General features: G+C 55.0%; 2 protein-coding genes across 5 annotated transcripts in view; both read left to right on the forward strand.

Annotated features, from left to right (window-relative positions):
* Positions 1-23296, forward strand: part of LOC308530506 (class I histocompatibility antigen, Gogo-OKO alpha chain-like) — a gene marked incomplete at both ends in the record, with an annotated part of 248585 nt that overhangs the window by 142941 nt on the left and 82348 nt on the right. The gene's annotated exons all lie outside the window — the stretch shown is intronic.
* On the forward strand, positions 4816-16483 carry ZNF444 (zinc finger protein 444). 4 transcript variants are annotated; one of them, XM_081107229.1, is made up of 5 exons: positions 5008-5026; positions 7301-7407; positions 8550-8896; positions 13718-13802; positions 15280-16483. In XM_081107229.1, the coding sequence occupies exons 3-5, from the start codon at positions 8585-8587 to the stop codon at positions 15873-15875; spliced, it is 993 nt and encodes a 330-aa protein (XP_080963355.1). In that variant the 5' UTR covers positions 5008-5026; positions 7301-7407; positions 8550-8584; the 3' UTR covers positions 15876-16483. The 4 variants fall into 4 exon arrangements, with proteins under 4 accessions (XP_080963354.1, XP_080963352.1, XP_080963355.1 ...); XM_081107228.1 differs by lacking the exons at positions 5008-5026; positions 7301-7407 and adding an exon at positions 4816-4857; XM_081107226.1 differs by lacking the exon at positions 7301-7407 and having other exon boundaries at positions 4907-5026.

A 23296-nucleotide genomic window follows, 5' to 3' on the forward strand; every position in this document is an offset into this window, starting at 1 on the left:
AGAGCGGGTTTCAGCGGATCCCTGCGCACAGGGCCTCTGGTTATTTATAAAGCATAGTCGATCCTCGTCGCAGTTGGAATCCATATCTGCGAATTCACCTGCCCCCTAAAATGTGTGTTCCCCCCAAATCAGTCCCCGTGAGGAACCCACCTGGACCTGTGGGACACCAAGCCTTGTCTGACTCCTTCCTGCCGTGGGCCCTGCTCAGGGTCCCTGCTCACGGTCCCTGTGTCCAGGGACGAGGGTACCCAGCCAGGGGGGTTGGGGGGGAGGCCCAGGGTCCCCCGGAGCCAGACCAGGCCCCACAGCTGCTGGTGGCCACCAAACCTGGGTCTGGCCACCCTGGGCCGCTCTGGCTGTGTCACCTGGGGGAAGGGGGGGCGGGGGGGAAGGTGCGCCAAACTCGCTGAACTCTCCTCTCTGAGCCGCTCCTCTCGCTGCAAACGGGCTGACTGAGGCTTTGATCTGTGGCAGCCCATCATTAAGCAATTCATTTGCAATTTAATTATTTATTCTTAAGTGTTTCCTGAGGCCCAGAGAAGATGACTCAGGCTCAAACCCAGCCCCCTCCCCCAGCCCTCCCTGTGGGCTGCCAACCCACAGGGACAGGCCAGCCATTCCTTCCAGGAGCGTCCTCCCCCCCAACCCCCACCCCACACCCCCGCATGCATTTCATTCACCTGCTCATCCATCATCTGTTCTTCCAATGAACATTCCAGAGCCTCCAGGTGCCTGGGCTGGAGACCCAGAGACGACCCAGGTCCCCGCCCCACCCCGCAGCCCCACACAGAGCGGAAGGTTAATTATTATTTTGGGTAATAATTACAGCGGGCTGCGGAGGCACTGGCTGGCTCGGGTAGGGTATGAGCTGCCAAAGGAACCCTCGCCCTCGGGCCTGGGAAGAGGGGTGAGAGCCACCTTCCCTTAGTCCTTATTTACTCCGCAGCCCTCCTCCCCACCTCTCCTGGGAGCTGGCAAGGCCTGGGTCTCTGTTAGGGTGGGGGCGAAGTGGGGAAGAGACACACGAAATAAATAGTCCAGACAGGAGATGGAGAGAGAAGGGGCACCGGGGAAGCTCCGATGAGGTGCCTCGTCCAGGTTTATTGGGGTGGGAGTGGTCTGGGAAGGCTTCATGGAGGAGGTGGCGTTTGCACTGTGAGGGATGTGCGGTGTTTGCTGGTGGAGAAGAGGAGGGAGGGCATCCAGGGAGTCAGCCCTTATTCCACTGCTCCCTGGTGTTGATGGTGCACTGGATGCTGGGAGACCGTGTTGGTGTGTAAATACCGCACACACGGGCAGGTGGGGTGATGTCAGGGGACGGCTGTGCCATGTGCGGGGCCCAGGGCAGAGTGAAGAAATGCACAGCCCCCATGTTTTTAAAAAAGTGTTAAGTATCTCAGGATGGTCCGGCCGTGGAGCTCAGCCGTTGAACATGGACCCATGAACCAAGAGGTCACCAGTTCCATTCCTGGTCATGGCATATGCCCAGGTTGCAGGCTCAATCCCTGGTAGGGATGTTTCTATTTCTCTATCCCTCTCCCTCCCTCTCTCTAAAAAAAAAAAAAAATCAATAAAAACATATTTAAAAAAAAAGAATTTCAGGATGTCCCAGCCAGCATGGCTCAGCGGTGTGACCTCCTATGAACCAGGAGGTCACAGTTCCATCCTTGGTCGGGGCACATGCCCAGGTTGCAGGCTCGATCCCCAGTGTGGGGCGTGCAGGAGGCAGCCGATCAAAGATTCTCTCTCATCATTGATGCTCCCATCTCTCTCTCCCTCTCCCTTTGAAGCATGGTGGCAGCCATGCTTGGGTGGGAATTGCTGTTTAATATTTTAACCCTGCTGATCTGGCTTCTGTAATTATCTGCTTGCTAAAATAATAGAAAAGTTATTTTGATTTTCTGAACTTATATACGTTATCCCATTCGACTGGATACTCCATTGATTGTGGTTTGAATGCCCCATCGATTGTGATCTTACTGGTCTTTTGAAACACGTTCCTCTGCACCTGGAGCCCAGGACAGCACAATTACTCTATGAGACCAAGACAGTACAATTACTCTAAATGGCTCAGTGGCTCCAGATAATGTGTTTCCATTGACTCAGTGGTCCCTGAAGTATGGTAGCAATCATCTCAGGTAGAAACTGCAGTTTAACTTTAACCCTGCTGTTTGGCTTCTGTACTTATTTGCTTTGTTTAACAATAGAAAAGTTACTTTGATTTTCGGAACTTATGTATGCTATCCCAATCGATTGAATCCTCCGTGGTTGGTGGTTTGAATGTCCCATTGTGATCTTACTGGTTATCGAAGCACATTCTTCTGTACCTGGGAACCAGGACAGCACAATTACCCTCAATGGCCTGCGTGGCTCCAGATAATGTGTTTCCGTTGATTCAGTGATCCGGAGACCCAAAACTATAATTTAACTAACTCGCTCAGTTCCGCTTCTGTAACTGCTTTGTGCAAACCAGGTTCCTCATTCCAAACCCAAAGATGTAATCAATACCTTTGTAATCTTTGCCTATATAAGCCGGCTGCTGCCACCATTTCGGGACTGGGAGACTTGGAGCCATAACTCCCTCTCGGTCGCCGGCTTATTAATTAAATGACTCATTCATCTGGTCTCGCGTCCTGAGCATTTACTCGAGGGGTACATTACAACAGTTCCAAGACCCGGTGGCTCCAGATAACATGTTTCCGCTGACTCAGTGGTCTCAGGACCCGAAACTATAGTTAATCTTTGTAAGACAACTAACTTGCTCAATCTAAGCTTCTGTAACAAACTGCTTTTTGCAAACCAGGTTCCTCATTCCAAACCCCGAGAGGTAATCAATGCCTTTGTGATATTTGCCTATTTCGGTCTGATGTTTCGGCCAAGGGGGCACTGCGACATTTGGAGAGCAACTGCCCCCTCCGAGTCCCGGCTTTGAAATAAATGTGGCTCCTTCTGAAGTCTGGTAGCAATCATCTCAGGTAGAAACTATAGTTTAACTTTAACCCTGCTGTTTGGCTTCTGTACTTATTTGCTTTAACAATAGGAAAGTTATTTTGATTTTCTGAATTATATAAATCATCCCAATCGATTGAATACCCTATTGATTGTAATGTGAATACCCCATTGGTTGTGGTCATACTGGTTATCGAAGCACATTCTTCTGCACCTGAGACCAGGACAGCACAGTTATCCTAAATTGCCTCGATGGCTGTAATAGATAATGTGTTCCTGTCAACTCAGTGGTCTCAAGGCCCGATGGCTCCAGATAATGTGTTTCTGTTGATTCACTGATCGGAGACCCAAAACTATAACTAATATGCTCAAGTCTGCTTCTGTAAACTGCTTTGTGCAAACCAGGGTCCTCATTCCAAACCCTGGGATGTAATCAATACCTTTGTGATCTTTGCCTATAAAAATCTGATGTCGGGGCTGGGGAGGGTGTGCTAGGGTGAGGGACTGCGGCATGGAAGGGTTAAGGAATGTGGGAGGGGGAGGGACTGCGGCCTGGAAAAGGTTACCCACTGTATTAGGGTCAGGAACCGTGACAGAGAAAAATTGCTAGATTGTCTTAGAAAAACAATGTGTTATGATACGCTCCAGCCAGGTGTGACTCCGTTTACCTCCCCTTTGCGCTTATGAACTTTCTGTGAACTTCTAAGGAACAGCTAATGAAATGCTTTGTATTTTTTTTTTTTTAACACAGTTTTGCTATAAAGGATCATACTGCACCCTTCATCTCTGCCACATGCTCCGAAGCTCCCAGAGGGGGAGATAGGCGCTGTGGTCAGCTGGCCAGCTGAATAAAGGCTCTTAAATTTAAATTCTGAGTCGGTGGTCTATCTCTCTGAGCCAACCCATAACAGAGGGCACTGCGAGATTTGGGAGGGGGAAATGCCCCCTCGTAGTCCCGGATTTGCAATAAATGTGACTCTTTAATTCGACTTCTTGAGGCGTCCTTCTGTGATTCACGGGGTACATTACAACACTTCATTCGACTTCTTGGGGCGTCCCTGGGCGATTGGCGGGGTACATTACAACACTTCATTCGACTTCTTGGGGCGTCCCTGGGTGATTCGCGGGGTACAATACAACAGTCCGACCCGTCTCGCAGCTCTCTTCCCGCTCTGAAAACCAACTCTTCTTCGCCCCATTTCTGAGATGGGGAAACTGAGGCAGTCGCCGTGTCCCACGGGGGCACGTCCGGACGCGTGGCAGGAGGGCCCCTCCCCGACTCGCGGAGGGGAAACTGAGGCTGTGGATCAGGTTCGCGCAGACAGAGCCCAGCCAGGGCGCCAGAGTCGCGTCCGGACCCGCAAGGACCGGGACCTTCTGAGGTCCGCCGGGTGGGGGAGGGGTGAGAGGCGACCCGTTGTCAAGGAGACGCACGGAGCACGCCGGGATCGGCGCGGAGCTTCGGTCCGAGCCCCTCCTCCTTCTTGGTCGGCCCGTTCCTCCGACCGAAGGGCCCCATTTCCCAAGTGCCCGGCAGCGTCCGGCCTCCTTCGTCTCCACGACGACGCCACCACCGCTCCGCCTCCTCCCTCCCTCGGCACTCCTCGGGTCAGCCCCCCGTCCGCACGTCTGCGCACGCTCGGCTTCGGCGCACGACCCAATGGGAAGCCCCGTCTGCCTTCTGGGAAATGTAGTCCGCAGCCTGGCGCGCCAGGCGACGCCATATTGGCGTAGCTCTCGGTGCATCTTGGGAAGTGTATTCCTGGCGCTGGCGGGGCCGTTCGGGGGTGGGGGTGGGGGGGGGACAGACGTGAGCGGGTCACCAAGGAGGGAGCCAATGGGAAGCCTCGCTGGCCGCGCGGCCCCCTGGGAAATGTAGTGCCGGCGAGGCCCGTGGGGCTGGGGGCGGTGCGTCAGGCGTCGCGGACCACTAGGTCCCCGGGAGAGGTAGGGGGTGGGGAGGGCAGGACGGAAGAGTTTGGCGCAAAGCCTGCCGGGGCATGGAGTCCCGGTGAGCTTTGTGCGCATGTGCGCGGAGGTCAGGGGGGCTTGGGGGGGCCGCGCCGGAGAGAGTGAGGTGAGTGAGGGGACTCTGAGGGCGGGATTGGGGGGAGGTGGTTGGAGCTTTGGAGTGCGGGGTGCTGGGGGCCGGCGAAGGGAGGGCGGGAGGGATTGTTGTGGGGAGGGGATGAAAGGGGGTCGCGGTGGGGGAGGGGGAGGGGAGAGCGAGCGGGCGGGGGAGGGTTGGTAAGTGGGGGGCGTGCGCAGGAAAGAGGTGGAAGCTGAGGGAGTGGAGTGGGGGGGGCCTTGGAAGTGGGGCGACGGGAGGGGAGGGGGGAGGGGGCCGGCTGGGGGAGGGGTGGGGGCGGGGCCGTAGGGACGAGGCTGGGACCCGTGGGAAAGGCTTGGGGGAGGGGCTTAGGGGCGGGCATGGTCCCCACCTGGACGGGGTGCAGGTGGGTCCTTCCGGGCGCCCTTTCCGCGCACTGTGAGCAGTTGAGCAGGTTCCGGGGGGATTTCTGGGTCTCTCTCTCGAGGAGGAGTGTGTCCCGCCCCCCCACCCCCCCTTAGCTGGTTGCTCTCGTCACCCGAGGCCACCCCGGCAGCCTCCAGCCACTGTCCTTTATTTCCTGACTTTTAAATGTATATTTACTTTTATAGATTTCAGAGAGGAAGGGAGAGGGAGGGAGAGAAATAGGAACATCGGTGATGAGAGAGGACCATGCATCGGCTGCCTCCTGCACGCCCCCCACTGGGGATGGAGCCCCGACCTCCTGGTTCCTAGGTCGGAGCTCACCCGCTGAGCCACGCCGGCCGGGCTGCTGCTTATTTTAATGCCTATTCCAATTGGTAGCTAGGTTTTTATTTTTTTAAAAAAAATATATTTTATTGGTGGTTTTTTTTGTTTGTTTTTTTGGGGGTTTTTTTGCTTTTTTTTTACAGAGAGGAAGGGAGGAGAGGAATAGAGAAACATGGATGAGAGAGAAACATGGATCAGCTGCCTCCTGCACGCCCCCTACCGGGGATGTGCCCACAACCCAGGTCCATGCCCTTGACCGGAATCGAACCTGGGACCCTTCAGTCCACAGGCCGACGCTCTATCCACTGAGCCACACCGGTCAGGGCGTAGCGAGGTTTTAAATGCATGTTCTAGGTGCTTGTGAGGCCCTGGCCTGGTGGCCTTGATTACACCAAGGTTGTGGGTTCCATCCCTGGTCAGGGCACATGCAAGAATCAACCAATGGCCCTGGCTGGTGTCGCTCAGTGGATAGAGCGTCGGCCTGTGGACTGAAAGGTCCCGGGTTCGATTCCCGTCAAGGGCACATGTCCGGGTTGCAGGCTCGACCCCAGTGTGGGGGTGTGCAGAAGGCAGCCCATCCATGATTCTCTCTCATCATCGATGTTTCTATCTCCCTCTCCCTTCCTCTCTGAAATCAATAAAAAAACATATATAAAAAAAGAATCAACCAATGAATGCATCCATAAGCGGCACAACAAATTGATGTTTCTCTCTCTCCCTTTCTCCTCTTTCAAATTAGTAAATACGATTTAAAAGATAATTCAAGCTGTAAGGAAACGAAGGCGCTGAGCACAGCACCTGGGTGAAGCAAGCCCCCAACCAGTTAGTCACTGATGTTACTGAGACTTTGTGAGTGGTGGGGAGGGGGGGGGGTGTAAGGACGGGGGGATGCCGCTATTAACAAAACAAGTGCATGCATTTAATTCTAAATTATTATTATTATTTTTTAAAATAAATACTTTAAAATTTTTATTTTATATATATATACATTTAATATATTTTATTGATTTTTTACAGAGAGGAAGGGAGAGGGATAGAGAGTTAGAAACATCGATGAGAGAGAAACATGGATCAGCTGCCTCCTGCACACCCCCCACTGGGGATGTGCCCGCAACCAAGGTACATGCCCTTGACCAGAATCGAACCTGGGACCCTTCAGTCCGCAGGCCAAAGCTCTATCCACTGAACCAAGCAGGTTAGGGCTAATTATATTTTTAATCAGAGAGGAAGGGAGAGGGAGAGAGAGATAGAAACATCAATGATGAGAGAATCATTGATTGGCTGCCTCCTGCTCGCCCCCCACTGGGGATCTAACTCGCAACCTGAGCATGTGCCCTTGACCGGAATCGAACCCAGGACCTTTCAGTCTGCAGGTGGATGCTCTATCCACTGAGCCAAACTGGCTGGGGCTAACATTTTTATTGACTGATTTTTAGAGAGAGGAAGGGAAAGAGAGAGATACTGATTTGTTGTTCCATTTATTCATGCGTTCACTGGCTGATTTTGTTGTTGCTGTTCCTCACCTGAGGATATTTTTCCATCGATTCTTAGGGAAGTAGAAGAGAGAGGGAGAGACAGAGAGACACATCGATGTGAGAGAAACACATCCATTGGCTGCCTCCTGCACGCCCCTGGCTGGGGAAGAGCCTTCAACCAAGGTACGTGCCCTTGACCGGAATCGAACCCGGGACCCTTTGGTCCATAGGCCGACGCTCTGTCCACTGAGCCCAACCGGCCAGGGCCATTGGTTGAGTCTTGTATGTGCCCTGACCGGGGATCGAACCCACAACCGTGGAGGATCGGGACAGAAGCTTGGATTTTTACTGCCGCTGTTTACTGTGTGTGATTTTAGACCCAGGAACGGAGGCGAGGGCTGTCGAAGGTGCCGGTGCCCCTTGTCCAAGGGCAGCTCGCTGGTCAGGGGCGGGGCAGACACTTGCTGGGAGCCCTTGTGCTCTGAGTAAATATTTGTCCCCAGGGGCCGTGTGGCAATGTGTGCAGACAGGTTTGGTTGTCAGAACTGGGGCGGTACTGCTGGCACCTAGTGGAAGGAAGTTCAACATTTATTTTTTTTAAGTTTTTATTGAATTTATTTATTTTTAGGGTGAGGGGCTAGGGTTAGGGCTTGGGCTAGGGTTTATTGAATTTATTGGGGTGACATTAAGAACAGTATGGTTTTTAAAACTATATATATTTCTTTATTGATTTCAGAGAGGAAGGGAGAGGGAGAGAGAGAGAAACATCAATGATGAGAGAGAATCATTGATTGGCTGCCTCCTGCACCACGCCCCCTACTGGGGATCAGAAGTGCAACCTGGGCATGTGCCCTTGGCCAGAATCGAACCTGGGACCCTTCATTCCGCAGGCTGACGCTCTATCCACTGAGCCAAACCGGATAGGGCTAACAGTATGTTTTTGTTTTGTTTTAATCCTCACCAGGGGATATATATATTTTTAAATATATTTTACTGATTTTTTACAGAGAGGAAGGGAGAGAGATAGTTAGAAACATCGGGGAGAGAGAAACATCGATCAGCTGCCTCCTGCACACCTACTACTGGGGATGTGCCCGAAACCCAGGTACATGCCCTTAACCGGACTCGAACCTGGGACCTTTCAGTCCGCAGGTCGGCACTCTATCCACTGAGCCAAACCAGTTAGAGCAGTCACTCTGCTTTTAAGCGGGGACGCTGGGGTGTGCACCTGCACCCCTGCTCTCGCCCCCTCACGGCGGGAGGTGGCGGAGGGTCCTGGAAAAGCTGGGCTGTGCGCTCACCGTGCTGGATGTCCCTCCCCACAGGTGCTGTTGTCCCCCCCCAGGGCTCGCGTGCCCCCATGGAGATCCCGTCCCCCCAGCCCGTGAAGCAGGAGGGCCAGGCCATCGAGGGCCTGGTCCTGGACTCTCCGTGGCACCGTTTCCGCCACTTCCACCTGGGCGACGCCCCGGGCCCCCGGGAGGCGCTGGGCCTGCTGCGCGCCCTGTGCCGGGACTGGCTGCAGCCCGAGGTGCGCACCAAGGAGCAGATGCTGGAGCTGCTGGTGCTGGAGCAGTTCCTGAGCGCCTTCCCCGCCGACATCCAGGCCTGGGTGTGCAGCCGGCGGCCCCAGAGCGGCGAGGAGGCGCTGGCCCTGCTGGAGGAGCTCTGGGTGAGCATGGCTGGGGGCTGGCGGGGGGGACCCTGCTCGCGCCCGCCTCCCTCAGCTGCCACCTCCCTGTGCGTGGACAGGCCCGCCCCACAGCCTTCCCCCCGGCTCTCCAGGCGGCCTGTGGGACTGACATTCCATATATAAGTGAGCAACCCAAACAGTTTCCCCAGCCTGGGGACCAAGGGTGTGACGGAGAGTGGGGGTGCTGTCGGTGGGAGCCTCAGGCTGGTGGTACCATTTCTTTCTTTCTTTCTTTGTTTATTAACTTTTTTTATTCCTCACTTGAGGATATTTTCCCATTGATTTTTAGAGAGAGTGGAAGAGAAAGGAAAAGACAGGGAGAAATACCGATGTGAGAGAAAGACATCGATTGGTTGCCTCCTGTACGCGCCCTGACCAGGGCGTGGGCCGGGGAGGAGTCTGCAACCGAGGTACATGTCCTTGGCTGGAATCGAACCCGGGACCCTTTGGTCCCCAGGCCGATGCTCTGTCCATTGAGCCAAACCGGCTAGGGCCCAGGGGTGCGGTTTGAAGGGTGCAGCCCGCTGGGACACTCAGTGAGGATCCGAGGGTCACCCTTACTCTGACAGTCCCTCCCGCAGGAGGACTCAGGTCGTAAAGCCACCATGCTCACGGTCAGTGATGGCGAACCTTGTGAGCTCGGCGTGTCCACATTTTGAAAAACCCTCACTTAACTCTGGTGCCGTGTCACATACAGAAATTTTTTGGTCTTTGCAACCATAGTAAAACAAAGACTTATATTTTTGATATTTATTTTATATATTTAAATGCCATTTCACAAAGAAAAATCAACCAAAAAAATGAGCTCGCGTGTCACCTCTGACACGCGTGTCATAGGTTCGCCATCACTGCTCAGGGTCATGGTTGACCACATGGAAGGATTAGCTCAGGGAGATGGTGCCGGGCAGGGTCCAGGGGAGCCGAGCCCCATGCACACAGCTTCCCGTGCCCTCTCCGGCGGACACCACCGAGTGTTGCCCATCAGGGAAGCTCCCCGAGCTTGGAGTCCAGGGCTTTTATTGGGGTTTGGGCACGTCGACACAGCCGACTGCCTGCGCCTGATCTCAGTCCCCACTCCTTCTGGAGGCTGAGCTGATAGGGCTTGGCTAACAGCCCCCCATGAATCCCACTGTTAGCACAGCTTATCTGACCCCACGCCATCCTGGGGGGTCGGAACTGGATACTATTGTCCTCTCTCTTTCACAGAGGAAGCTACAAGGCTCAGAGAGGTCAAGCAACTTGCCCAAAGTCACACAGCCAGTTAGGGGGCGGGGGTGGAGTAGAACCCACGTGCCGTGGCTCTAGATTCCCACTTGCAATCCCTGAGCACCTGTGGCCGCTCTCTCCATTGTCTTTGTGGGCGGTGCTCAGCCTCTGCGCAGTCCAGCGTCTGTGGCTTCACCCCACATCAGAGAGCCCCGGGACGCCTGTGGGGTCCTCCCAGAAGTGGAGGTGCTGAGGCTGGAGTGTGCCCAAGAATTGCCGGGAGCTCACGGGCCTCCGCTCTCAGACGTGCTGACCGGGGAGCGGGGGAGGTCTCCACACACCTGTCTGAGTGGGGACTTGGGGTGAGACCATGTGCCGCCAGCCCCCTCAGAACTGACGGGGGGTGGGGGGAGGAGGTAACTCAATGGGGGTCCCACAAGCAGGTTGGTCTCATGCAAAACCCCTGCCGAGCATCTGCACGCTCCTGTGCCGGATTCTCCTCAGGGCGAGGCAGACGGTTAGACCTTCATCCGTTCATCCGTCCATCTGTCCACTCGGCGTCTGGTATAGGAGGTACCAGGAGCCGGGACCCGCTTCAGTGGCGGCGGGAATGTAAAATGGGGCAGCTGCGGTGGGAAGCAGTCTGGCGGTTCCCCCAAAAGGTGAGACGTGGGACTGCAGCGGGTACTGGACTCACGCCGTTTCGTTCGATGCGGATGAGATGCTACAGGACTGAACTCTTGTGTGTATCCGTTGGTCTCTGGTAAAATTGGTTTTCTTACACGTTTCGCTTAAAGTCACGGAACCTAAGTGGGGATTCACTGTGCCATGGGAGCCAGCACTCCTGGGGGAACACCCAGGAGAAATGAAAACATCCGCCCAAAACCTGTGCACATCTGGATGAGTGATGGCAGGCCAGCGGCAGTCAGAGTAGCCGAACAGTGGAGACAGCCCACGTGCACTCGGCTGGGGAGCGGATCAGCCAAATGAGGAACAGCGACACGGTGGAGTATTATTTTTTTAAATATATATTTTATTGATTTTTTTTACAGAGGAAGGGAGAGGGATAGAGAGCCAGAAACATTGATGAGAGAGAAACATGGATCAGCTGCCTCCTGCACACTCCCTACTGGGGATGTGCCTGCAACCGAAGTACATGCCCTTGACCGGAATCGAACCTGGGACCCTTCCGTCTGCAGGCCGACGCTCTATCCACTGAACCACACCAGTCAGGGCCACGGTGGAATATTACTTGGCCGTGAAAAAGAACGGACTGACGTGCTGCGATACGGATGGACAGTGAAAACATCGTGTGAAAAAGTGACACCAGTCAGCAGGGTCCCGCAGGATCGAGTTTAGATGAGATGCCCTGAATCAGCAAATCCATGAAGACAGGAAGTAGCTGGATGGGTTCGATCTTTATTTTGGGGAGTGATGAAGATATCCTAAAATGGATTGTAGTGACGGTTGGAATCGTGGTTTTAAGTGGGTGAATGCTGTGGCATGTGAATTGTAGCTCAGTGAAACTGTTATTTATAAAAGATCGGCACTGGGGGTACCAGACAGGCCAGTTCCTGCCCCCCTCACCCCTCTGGCCTCCATCCTGGCGACTGCCTCGGGGACGCCTGGGAGAAAGGACAGCAACTCCACACAGACTCTTCCAAAACCTGAGGAGAGAGTGGAGAGGCCGTTTCCCACTCGTTCTGTGGGGCCAGCATGACCCCAATACCAAAACTGAAGACGGTACAAGAAAATGAGTCCGTAGGCCCGTATCCTCACGGCCAAAGAACTCCACTGAAGGAGAGAAGCCGGACCCCGGAAGGCTGCGATCTAAAGCTCCGGGAAATGAAACCCGCTCTGAAGTGGCGGAAACCACACCAGCGGCTGCAGATTGGAGACGGGGAGATGGCGCCTGCGCACAGGGATTTTGGGGGCCGGGGTGCGCTCCCCACCTCGGCTGCGCTGGTGTTTTCTTGAGCCGACACCTACATTGAAACTCACTGGATTATATGCCGCGAATGTACGCGTTTATTTTACGCCTGTTCGGCCACAATAAACCTGTCAGGATGCGTGCTCTGAGGAATTCCAAAACAGGGCGGAGTACGTGGAAGTTACATGGACATGCTCCCAGGACCAAACTGGAATTGGAGCCAAAATATAGACAAACCACCCCGATAAGCAACCGAAGACGAGCCGGACAGAACCCTGATAACGAGGACGGGAAGCGGAGACCGCCTAGAGCAGCGGTTCTCAACCTGTGGGTCGCGACCCCTTTGGGGGTCGAACGACCCTTTCACAGGGGTCGCCTAAGACCATCGGAAAACATATATAATTACATATTGTTTTTGTGATTCATCACTGTGCTTTAATTATGTTCAATTTGTAACAATGAAAATACATCCTGCATATCAGATATTTACATGATGATTCATAACAGTAGCAAAATTACAGTGATGAAGTAGCAATGAAAATGATTTTATGGTTGGGGGTCAGCACAACATGAGGAACTGTATGAAAGGGTCGCGGCATGAGGAAGGTTGAGAACCACTGGCCTAGAGGCTGGTAGGACGTGCACAGGCGCACAAGGGCTGACCGGGCTCCCACAGACAGCAGACGATGTTCTGGGGGAATATCTCTGCTGTTGGGGGTCAGGGGTTGTTACTGCTGAGAACTCTGGGGTCAAAACCCCAGGCCAAGTTCCCCAACCCAGAGCACCAGAAGGGAGAATGGTTTCTGTGTAACATCTGGCTGTGAAAAGCAGCAGGGTTGCTGCCCGCCAGGGAGAGAGGGCTGGGAATGCAGGCACCCTCTTAAAGGGCCAACAAACATAGTTTTGTGTGTGGCCACTCGCCTTGGGCTCTGGCAGAGAAAGGGCAGAGAGTGGACTGCAGCTGTGTGAGCAGAAGCCGGAGTGGGGGCTCGGGTTAGACTGGAAGGCAGACACCCCATTTTGTCACAGAGTTTGTGAAGGGCAGTAAGAAGAAGCTAAGGCAGCCTGGCCGGTGGGGCTCAGTGGTTGAGCCAGGAGGTCACAGTTCGATTCCCTGTCAGGGCACATGCCCCGGTTGCAGGCTTTGCCCCCAGTGGAGGGCGTGCAGGAGGCAGCCCGATCAGTGGTTCTCTCTCATCGCTGATGTTTCTGTCTCTCCCTCTCCCTTCCATTAAAAAACAAAATGAAAAACCAGCAGCAGCAGCTAGTGCACTATTCAAAGCAGGTGTATTGGTCAGTTGTTGCTGCATAACAGGTCGCCTCAAACGTAGTGGTTTAAAAATAAACATGTAGCGTCTCACACAATCTCAGTGGGTTGGGATCTTGCGACGGGTGTGGTGCCACATCTCAGGAGGCTGCAGGTAAGATGTCGGCTGAGGCTGTCGTCCCCTGAAGGCTAGGGCTGGAGGGTATGAGGGGGCGCCCTCATGGGCCTCACGTGAGGTGGCCGAGCGAGTACCCCCCCTCCCCCCACACGGCAGCCGGCTTGCCTCAGAGCTGGTGATGGGACTCAGTGAGTGGTGGAAGGTGGAGCGGGGACAGGGGGCGAAAAATCAAGGCCATCGCTCAGGCGTATCAACTCAGAACGTGGTGTCTCGTTTCAGGGACCAGCGATGCGGGCCCCTCGGGACGTGATGGAAGGCTCCGGGGTCGGCCTCCAAAAGGAAGACAGTGGCATGATGGCTCTAGGTGAGCAGCCGACCCTTCCCGCGCCACAGCTTTCTCCCCAGCCCAGCGCGGGGTCCCCTCCTGCCCCTCATTTCTCAGTGGGCGTCCCTGGCCTCCTTGCGATAGGCCCCAGACCCTGCACTGGGCCCCACCCTGGAGGGCAAAGTGGAGGGGGGTAGGCTAGACAAGAGTGCCCGCCGGTGACATGCCCAGGGGTGGTTCTGGCCCGAGAGCTGAAATCCCACCACAGCCCCAGAGATGCGTGGCAGTGCCCACATTCTGTAGCTGCAGACACAGGTAACTCACCGAGATCGGGTGCTGGCAAAGGCAGGATGGCACCAGGCAGTCTGACCCAGGCCTTGGCGCCCACATCCTCAGCTGGTTTCACAAGTCCCCTTGTCATGTCTCATCGGCTTCGACTGAGTCATGTTCTTTCTGACGTGGGCGCTGTGGCCAGCGGGGCAGCACTCCGTCCTGAGCCCAGGCCTGGCACACGGAGCTGGGACCTGAGCCGGCCCGGTCCAGGCCACATGCGTGACGGTGAGGAAGGGAATTCAGGTGAACCTGTGGGAGAAGGGGCGATGGAGCAGAGACCTGGGACACCCAGCACAGCAGAACGCTATCCCAGTGCCAGGAGAGGGCTGTGGTCCTAACAGAGCAGCTTGAGGGTCATCTCAAGGTCGAATGTGGAGGCAGCAGGATGGAGGCCAGAGCAGGGAGGACCCGGGGAGGGTCACAGGACAGGGACCTACCCATCCATCATCCCTCCATCCACCCACCTACCCATCCATCATCCCTCCATCCACCCACCTACCCATCCATCATCCCTCCATCCACCCACCTACCCATCCATCATCCCTCCATCCACCCACCTACCCATCCATCATCCCTCCATCCACCCACCTACCCATCCATCATCCCTCCATCCACCTACCTACCCATCCATCATCCATCCATCCACCCACCTACCCATCCATCATCCATCCATCCACCCACCTACCCATCCATCATCCATCCATCCACCCACCTATCCATCCATCATCCCTCCATCCACCTACCTACCCATCCATCATCCGTCCATCCACCCACCCATCCTCCATCCACCCACCAATCATCTCCATTCATCCATCCATCCATCCATCCATCCATCCATCCATCCATCCATCCCTCCCCTCGCATTTATTCATTTATCCACCCATTTTCTCCTCCATTCTTCCATCTACCCGCTGACCTGCCGTCCATCCATCGGTTCGCCCTTCCACACCTCTTCTGTGACCTGTACCACTCCCCGTACCCCCCTCTCCCCCCCACACTCCCGCACACCCTTTTGCACGTCTGTGTAGCGGGCACTGACTCTGCAGCAGGCGCCGCTATGGGAGCCGCGGGGATGAATGAATGAATGAGAACCGCCTTCCCCTGCGCTGCCCTTCCTGACCCCGAACCGGCCATCACACCGGCCCGGCCGTGCCCGCTGTCTGACTGCGCCTTTGCCCCGCAGGAGACGCGGTCCCGGGGGCTGAGGAGCCGGCCGCCGGGGACGCCCAGGCCTCGCGCCCCTACAAGCAGGAGCCGGGCAGCCCCCCGCTGGCCCCGCCGGCCCTGCCCGCGCCCGACCTGCCCGCCCTCCTGGCCGCCGCCGCGGGCACCGTGTCCTGCCCCGAGTGCGGCAAGACGGCCCTGAAGCCGGCGCACCTGCTGCGCCACCGGCAGAGCCACTCGGCGGAGAAGCCGCACGCCTGCCCCGAGTGCGGCAAGGCCTTCCGGCGCAAGGAGCACCTGCGGCGCCACCGCGGCACGCACCCCGGCGGCCCCGCGTGTCCCGGGCCCGCGCTGCGCCCCCTGCCGGCCCGCGAGCGGCCGCACGCCTGCTGCGAGTGCGGCAAGACCTTCTACTGGCGCGAGCACCTGGTGCGCCACCGCAAGACACACTCGGGCGCGCGCCCCTTCGCCTGCTGGCAGTGCGGCAAGGGCTTCGGGCGCCGCGAGCACCTGCTGCGCCACCAGCGCATCCACGGCCGCGCGGCGGCGGCGGGCGCAGCGGGGGCGCCGGGCCCCGAGGGCGGGGGGCCCTTCCCGCCGTGGCCGCTGGGGTAGCCGCCCGCCCTGGTGCCGCCCGCCGCCTCCTCCCGCCCCGCCTCGCTCCTCCCTGGTCTCCGCCGCCCTGTACCCCAACGTCCTGGGGTCCTTCCCAGCTGTTTCTGCCCCAAACCCCGCTTTCCCGGGAGGCGGGGGCTGGGGTCGGTGAGCGGGCGGAGCTGCCCATGGTTGGGGCTGGGGGAGCTTCCGTTCCGAGTGGACTTGACCTTTTTCCTGAGTTCAAAGTAGCGTGAGTTTTTCTTCTGAATTTTGTCCCAGTTCGCAAAGGGCAGTGAGAAGTCGAGGCACCCAGATCTCCCCTCCGCCCACCCCTCCTGACCCCCGCCCGCCCCACCCCTGAAAGGGGCCTCCGCATGGTCCCCTGCCCCCCCTCCCCCTCGGGCACACACCCTATGGGGGTGGCGGGCAGCGAGGCGGGATGGGGCCCAGGAGAGGAGCGCAGGTGGGCTTCTTGGGCAGAGGGGCGGCTGAGGGCAGGGGAGGGGCCTGGCAGCGGGCTCCGTGGTCTGCGACCCGGGAAGGCAGGCGGGGGACGGAGATGCCGGCTCTGAGAAGCGCGTGGAAACAATTCACCAGCATCTGCCCAGAAATAAAGTCACTGATGAGGTGCCAGCCAGTCCCGGGTTCTGTGGGGGCGCCACCCTCGCGGGGGGGGGGGTCGGGGGCTCGGGAGGGGCTCTCGGGAACCCACCAGCTCCGGGGTCAGCCGTTCCTGCCCTTGAGTCTGGAGGGGGGACCCGGTGAGAGGTGATGGAGGTGAAGGCTCCCCCATTTCCACCCGCGGGAGATACGCACACGTCCCTCCTCACCCGTGAGCAGGTCACCCCACGTCCCTCTCGGAGGCAGGGAAAGGGCTGCGGGGGCTGTGGTCCTGGAGACTGGGCTGTGACCCGGACCAGGCTGTGCTCCCAGAGGTCTGTGCCTGGCAGGGGCGGGTGGCCTTGAGCCCCGGGGGTGGTCCTTCTGTCCCACCTCCTTGGGGCCTGGCCAGGGCTCTGTAGTGCCCCCCCGTGCGCCCCCTCCCGTATCGGGCCCTCGGCCTGGAACAGGGGCAACAGGCTTCACCCCGCCCCCCACCTGGGCGAGTGACGGGAGCAGCCTGGGCCGCCCTCTTCGATCGGTCCCTGAACCCATCCCAGTCCCGACTTCCGACGGCTCGGAACTCACGGCTTGCGATGCTCTCACGGGTGACCCCACGGCGTGAGGGAGGAGGAGCGGGCAGCGAGCTCCCGCCAAGCGGGACCCACCTGGTCTGCGACCCGGCCTCCACCGCCTGCAGGCCGGGGCCGGGCTGGTCCGGGGCGGGCAGGGCCGCCTCCTGCAGCCGCCGGTCACCGGTCACCGCGCAGGGAGACCGTCTCTCAGAGCCTTGCGCGGAGTCGCCTCGCGGAGAGCTGGGCCGGACCTTGTTCTGCACCGACGCAGGGGCCCCTGGTGGCCGGGCCCAGCGGCCCGGGAAGAGCCGCGAGCCGACAAGAAGCCCCTGTCCGGCTGCACTTGAGGCTGACGTCCCAGGGCAAGAGGAGGAAGACAGGCACCAGCAGAGTCAGCCAAACAGGAGAACCCCCTGGGCAGCCACACCCCGCACCTGGCAAACCCTTATCTCTGGGTGTGGCCACCAAGTCCGGGAGCATCATCTTGTGCAGCAAAGGCTGCCGGTTCCATTCCCAGTCCTGGTACAAGCCTGGACCAATCCTTGGTCCAGGTGCCTACAGGGAGCAACTAATCTCTTTCTCTCTCGCTCTCTCTCGCTCTCTCTCTCAACACAGTGCTCAGTGAAAATGTCAATGTCAGATAAAGGAATAATTCAGAGCACACACATCTAAACAATAGTTTGGCTCTGGCTGGTGTGGCTCAGTGGATAGATAGAGCTTTGGCCTATGGACTGAAGGGTCCCAGATTCAATTTCATTCAAGGGCACATGTGCGGGTTGCGGGCTCCATCCCCAGTAGGGGGCGTGCAGGAGGCAGCCGATCCATGATTCTCTCATCATTGATGTGTCCATCTCTCACTTCCCTCTGCCTTCTGCCCTGAAATCAATACAAATATATTTTTTAGAAAATAAAAATTGTGGTGTATCTGACATCCACATTGCACTGGGTATTCTGTGGGGCATCTGGCCACTCTCCTGGGTCCTCCCTATTTTACATAAAATAAAGGACAACAGAGGACAAACAAGGAATAAGGGTTGAACCATGAAATATTTATTGAAACAAACAGCAAGACTGACACAGAGTATGAGGCCAATAGGGAACATGAGTAATTACTCAAGGACCGCAATTCTAATTCATAGACCCCCGTCTGACTAAGTGCTCATAGACCATGTTTGCACCATAGGAGACCCGTTACTTTCCTTCTGAGTCAGAAGGGACCTGGGGCGCCTCCTTGACATGCATCCTTTGGTGGCGTTTAAAGGTCCCCAGGTAGCGGAAGGCCAGGTGGCAATGGGGACACAGGTAGGGTCTCAGGCCCGAGTGGGTGCGCATGTGCACGTTGAGGTTCCCGCGGTGGCCGAACCTTTTGTGGCAGACGTTGCACTGGTACGGCTTCTCCCGGGTGTGGACAGGTGGGAGGACTTTCTGCCCCTGACAGTAGGTAACCAAGGGGGGTTAAACGTGTCTGATACCAGGGGTGGGAAGCTCCGTCCCTCCTTCCCCCGTCCTGTCCATCTCCCTGACCTGAGACCCCAGCTTACCTAACAGCACAGTTTTGTGGCTCTGCCTAGACTTCCTTGGGGCCAATCCCATCACCTATACTCCCAAGTCTGTCCTTATGTGTACCCACCACACCTTAAGTCAAGCCCATACATTACACTCCTTACACTTTTTGTTGTTGTTAATCCTCACCCAGGATATTTTTTTCCATCGATTTTTAGAGAGCCAGGAAGGGAGATAGAGAGAGAGACAGAGAGACAGAGAGAGACATCATTGTGAGAGACACATTGACTGGTTGACTCCTGCAATCACCCCAACTGGGCAGGGAATGGAACCTGCAACCCAAGAATGTGCCCTTGGCTGGGAATGAAACCCACAGCCCTGCAGCCCTGGGTCTGATGCTCCAACAGCTAATCACACAGGCCAGGGCAACAGTGTTCAGCCTTCATTCTCTAAGCTGCCTCTCCTGGTATCTCAACTGCTCGCTGCCTCCAACGGTGGAGGCAAAGCGATTCTGGACCCCGTTCTCCCCACTCCTCACGACTGATAATGCCTAGAGGAAAATTAGATTTTTATTGGCCTGTGGACCACATTGGTTCAGAAATGCCCATGGGCGTAATGCATCCGCTGAATGCATTCATGGGTCCCTTTCTATCCTGTGTCAAATGTCCCAAATGCTGTAGCAGCTATGGTCACCGAGTCCCCTTGTACCGGCTCCCACCTGTCCCCACAGATCAGAGCATCACACACTCACCTGTCCCCACACCACGTCACTGGTTCCTGGCTGGTTCCCCGGCTCTCTGTTGACCTCCTGGCTGTTCTCAGGATGTACCCCCGTCTGACTGATGGGGAATCGGGACTTCAGGGACAAGTCCAACACGTAGTTTGTGTCACTGTCTTCCTCATCGGCCATCTGGACATCAGAATTCTCCTGAAGATACTTCTGCCCTTGCAAGGTGATGACCTTCTGTGGGGAGAAAATTAAACAAGATAACACCTGGGATGTATCATACTCCTTGCGTGTGTCCTACTCAACACTCACACTTTCAGTGGAACAACACATGGATGTCTCACTCTCTCGCCCTTCCTCATTCTCTCTCTAAAAAAGGAATTGTTTTAATCAATCAATCAAATAGCAACCTCCCAAATGGTGGCAACCAAACATGTCTCCCAACATTGGCAGAGGCTCCCTGGAGAGAAAGGTGCCATCCCTGCACCTGGTCTGTGCCTCAGTTTCCCCACCCATGAGGCAGAACCGACAAGTCTACCCCCTGAGGTTATTCTGAGGCCATTGGGAAAATGAGCCTCATGACAGATATCCAGTGTCAAAGATGTCCATCTCAGGAATGCTAATGCCGCCTGGCTGCCATGGCTCAGTGGTTGGGTCTCAACCTATGAACCAGGAGGTCACGAACTGTTTCCAGGCCAGGGAACACCACTGGATTGTGGGCTCAATTCTTACTGCAGGGGCATGCAGGAGGGGCCAATCAGTGATTCTCTCTCATCATTGATGTTTCTCTCTCTCTCTCCCTCCCGCTCTGAAATCAACACAAATATATTTAAAAAATAAAACACAGAAAATTAAGAATGCTGCTGTGTTCATTTACTAGCCTCCCTTCCCCCCTGCCCACCATGAGGGTCCCACTCACCCATTTCTTGGGTTTCTCCTTATTTCTCAGCAAGACCTTCAGTTCCTGGCACCTTTGCACGCGCCTCTCCTTCACCAAGACCTGCAGCTCCAGGGGCATGCAGACCATGAACTTCTCCAGCAGAAGCTTATCCAAGATCTGCTTCTTGGTGAGCACATCGGGCCTCAGCCAGCGATGGAGGAGCGCAGACATTGTGCGCACGCTCTGGAGGGGGTCCGCGTCCTTGGAATGATGGAAGACTCTAAAGAGCACGTGCCCCCTCTCAGAATCCTGGAACTGTTCTTCAGTGAGGTTTCCCAGGGGCGGTCTGGACGGTGACAGCTCCCAGCCCAGGCTGCCCTGGGGGTGCCCATGACTATCGGAAAATGCCAGGTCTGAAGCCATATTCACTGGAAACATCAACTCCTGATGTATTAGGACAGAAGGGACTGACTCGGTAACAGGTCCACAGTTCTGGGGGGAAGAGAGGAGAGAATGAGGTATGTTTAACCTGCTGATCCACCCAATACTAAACAGCTGGGACCTGAGGCTGTGCCCCCACCCCAGCACTGGGCCTGGGGGCCTGAGGCCGTGCCCCCTGCCTGGCGGGGCATGACCGGGGACCTCAAGGTGCCCTCCCCACCCCAGTGCTGGGCCTGGGGACCTCAAAATCTCTGGGACACAGCAAAAGCAGCCCTGATTGGGGAGTTCATAGCTCTACAGGCATACCTCAAAAAAACAAGAAAAATCAGCAATAAACTATTTAACTCTACAACCCAAAGAACTAGAAAGAGAACAACAAGAAAAGCCCAGAGCAACTAGAAAGAAGGAAATAATAAAGACTAGAGCAGAAATAAATAAGATGGAGACTAAAACAACAATACAAAAAAAAAATCAATGAAACCAAGAGCTGTATCTTAGAAAGGATAAACAAAATTGATAAACCATTAGCCAGACTCATCAAGAAACAAAGGAAGAGGACCTAAAGAAATAAAATGAACAACTAAAGTGGAGAAGTAACCACTGACACCACAGAGATACAAAGGATTGTAAGACAATACTATGAACAACTACTGGTATATGCCAACAAGCTGGACACTGTGGATGAAATAGAACAAATTCCTAGAACAATATAATCTTCTGAAACTAAGTCAGGAAGAATCAAAAAACCTGAATAGGCCAATAACAACTGATCAAATAGAAGCAGTAATGAAAAAACTTCCACCAAACTAAAGCCCAGGTCCAGATGGCTTCACAGGGGTGTTTTACCAAACATTCAAAGAAGAATTAACATCATACTCCTCAAACTATTTCATAAAATCCAAGAGGAAGGAAGACTTCCAAACTCTCTTTATGAGGCCAGCATTACCCTAATTCCAAAACCAGATAGACACTACAAAGAAAGAGAACTACCAGCCAGTATCCCTGATGAACATAGATGCTAAAATCATCAAACAAAATATTAGCAAGTCACAACCAGCAATACATTAAAAAGATTAGACACCATGACCAAGTGGGATTTATTCCAAGGATGAAAGGCTGGTACAATATGTGTAAATCAATAAATGTGATACATCCCATAAATTGAAAAACAAAAATCACATGATCATATCAAAAAACGCAGAAAAACCATTTGACGAAATCCAACACGCATTTTTGATAAAAACCCTCAGCAAAGTGGGAATAGAGGGAGCATATCTCAACATGATAAAGACTATATATAACAAACCTACAGGCAACATCATATTCAATGGGCAGAAACTAAAACCATTTCCTGTAAGAACAGAAACAAGACAGGGATGCCCTCTTTCACCACTCCTATTTGACATAGTACTGGAAGTGCTAGCCATAGTGATCAGACAAGAAGAAGAAATAAAAGGCATCCAAATTGGAAAAGAAATAAAACTGTTACTGTTTGCAGATGACATGATATTGCACATAGAAAACCCCAAAGACTCCATAAAAGAACTACTAGACTTAATAAATGAATTTGGCAATGTAGCAGGATACAAAATTAACACCCAGAAATCTATGGTTCTTTTATATACCAATTAGTGGCCCAGTGTACAAAATTTGTGCACATTAAAAGGGGATTAATTAGAGGAAATATTTTAATATGCTCTTTGCCCTTTCTCTATAATAGAAGTGTTAGATATGAAAGAAAATTAGGAAAATGTATATGAAAACCTTCCTCCTGTCAGAGTCTCGGGTGCACCACGGGACCAACAGTCAAGTATCCACCCACCCATGTGAGCCTCGAAACACACGAGACCCAGACCCGGCCCCGGCCAGCCCCATCCCCATTGGGCTAGATCCTGACCCGGCTGGTCCCACTCTTGTCAAGCCCTGCCAAGCGTGGGACACAGTCTCAGGTCCCATGGCCTGGCGCCAGGGAAGGGGGTGCGCCTTGTGGTCCCCATAAAGCCCCACTGGGCGGGGGGCGCAGCCTCAGGTCACTCGTCAAGCCCCGCTGTGGGCTCCACTTCCCCTTGTACCGGCTCCCACCTGTCCCCCAGATCAGGGCATCACACACTCACCTGTCCCCACACCACGTCACTGGTTCCTGGCTGGTTCCCCAACTCTCCGTTGACCTCCTGGCTGTTCTCAGGATGTACCATTGTCTGACTTATGGGGGATCGGGACTTCAGGGACAAGTCCAACACCTGGTCTGTGTCACCGACTTTCTGGCCATCAGAATTCTCCTCAAGATACTTCTTCCCTTGGAAGATGACAACCTTCTGTGGGGAGAAAATTAACCAAGAAAAGACCCAGGATGTATGACATTCCTTGAAGGTGTCCCACTCAACACTCACACTTTCAGTGGAACAACACATGGATGTTTCCCTCACTCGCCCTTCCTCATTCTCTACAAAAAAGGAATTGTTTTAATCAATCGATCAAATAGCAACCTCTCAAATGGTGGCAACCAAACATGTCTCCCAACATTGGCAGAGGCTCCCTGGAGAGAAAGGTGCCGTCCCTGCCCCTGGTCTGTGCCTCGGTTTCCCCACCCGTGAGGCGGAACCGACAAGTCTACCCCCTGAGGTTATTCTGAGGCCATTGGGAAAGTGAGCCTCAGGACGGAGATCAAATGTTCTAAGATGTCCATCTCAGGAATGCTAATGTGGCCTGGCGG

Source organism: Myotis nattereri (assembly GCF_964212035.1).
Source record: "Myotis nattereri genome assembly, chromosome: 15".
NCBI lineage: Eukaryota > Metazoa > Chordata > Mammalia > Chiroptera > Vespertilionidae > Myotis > Myotis nattereri.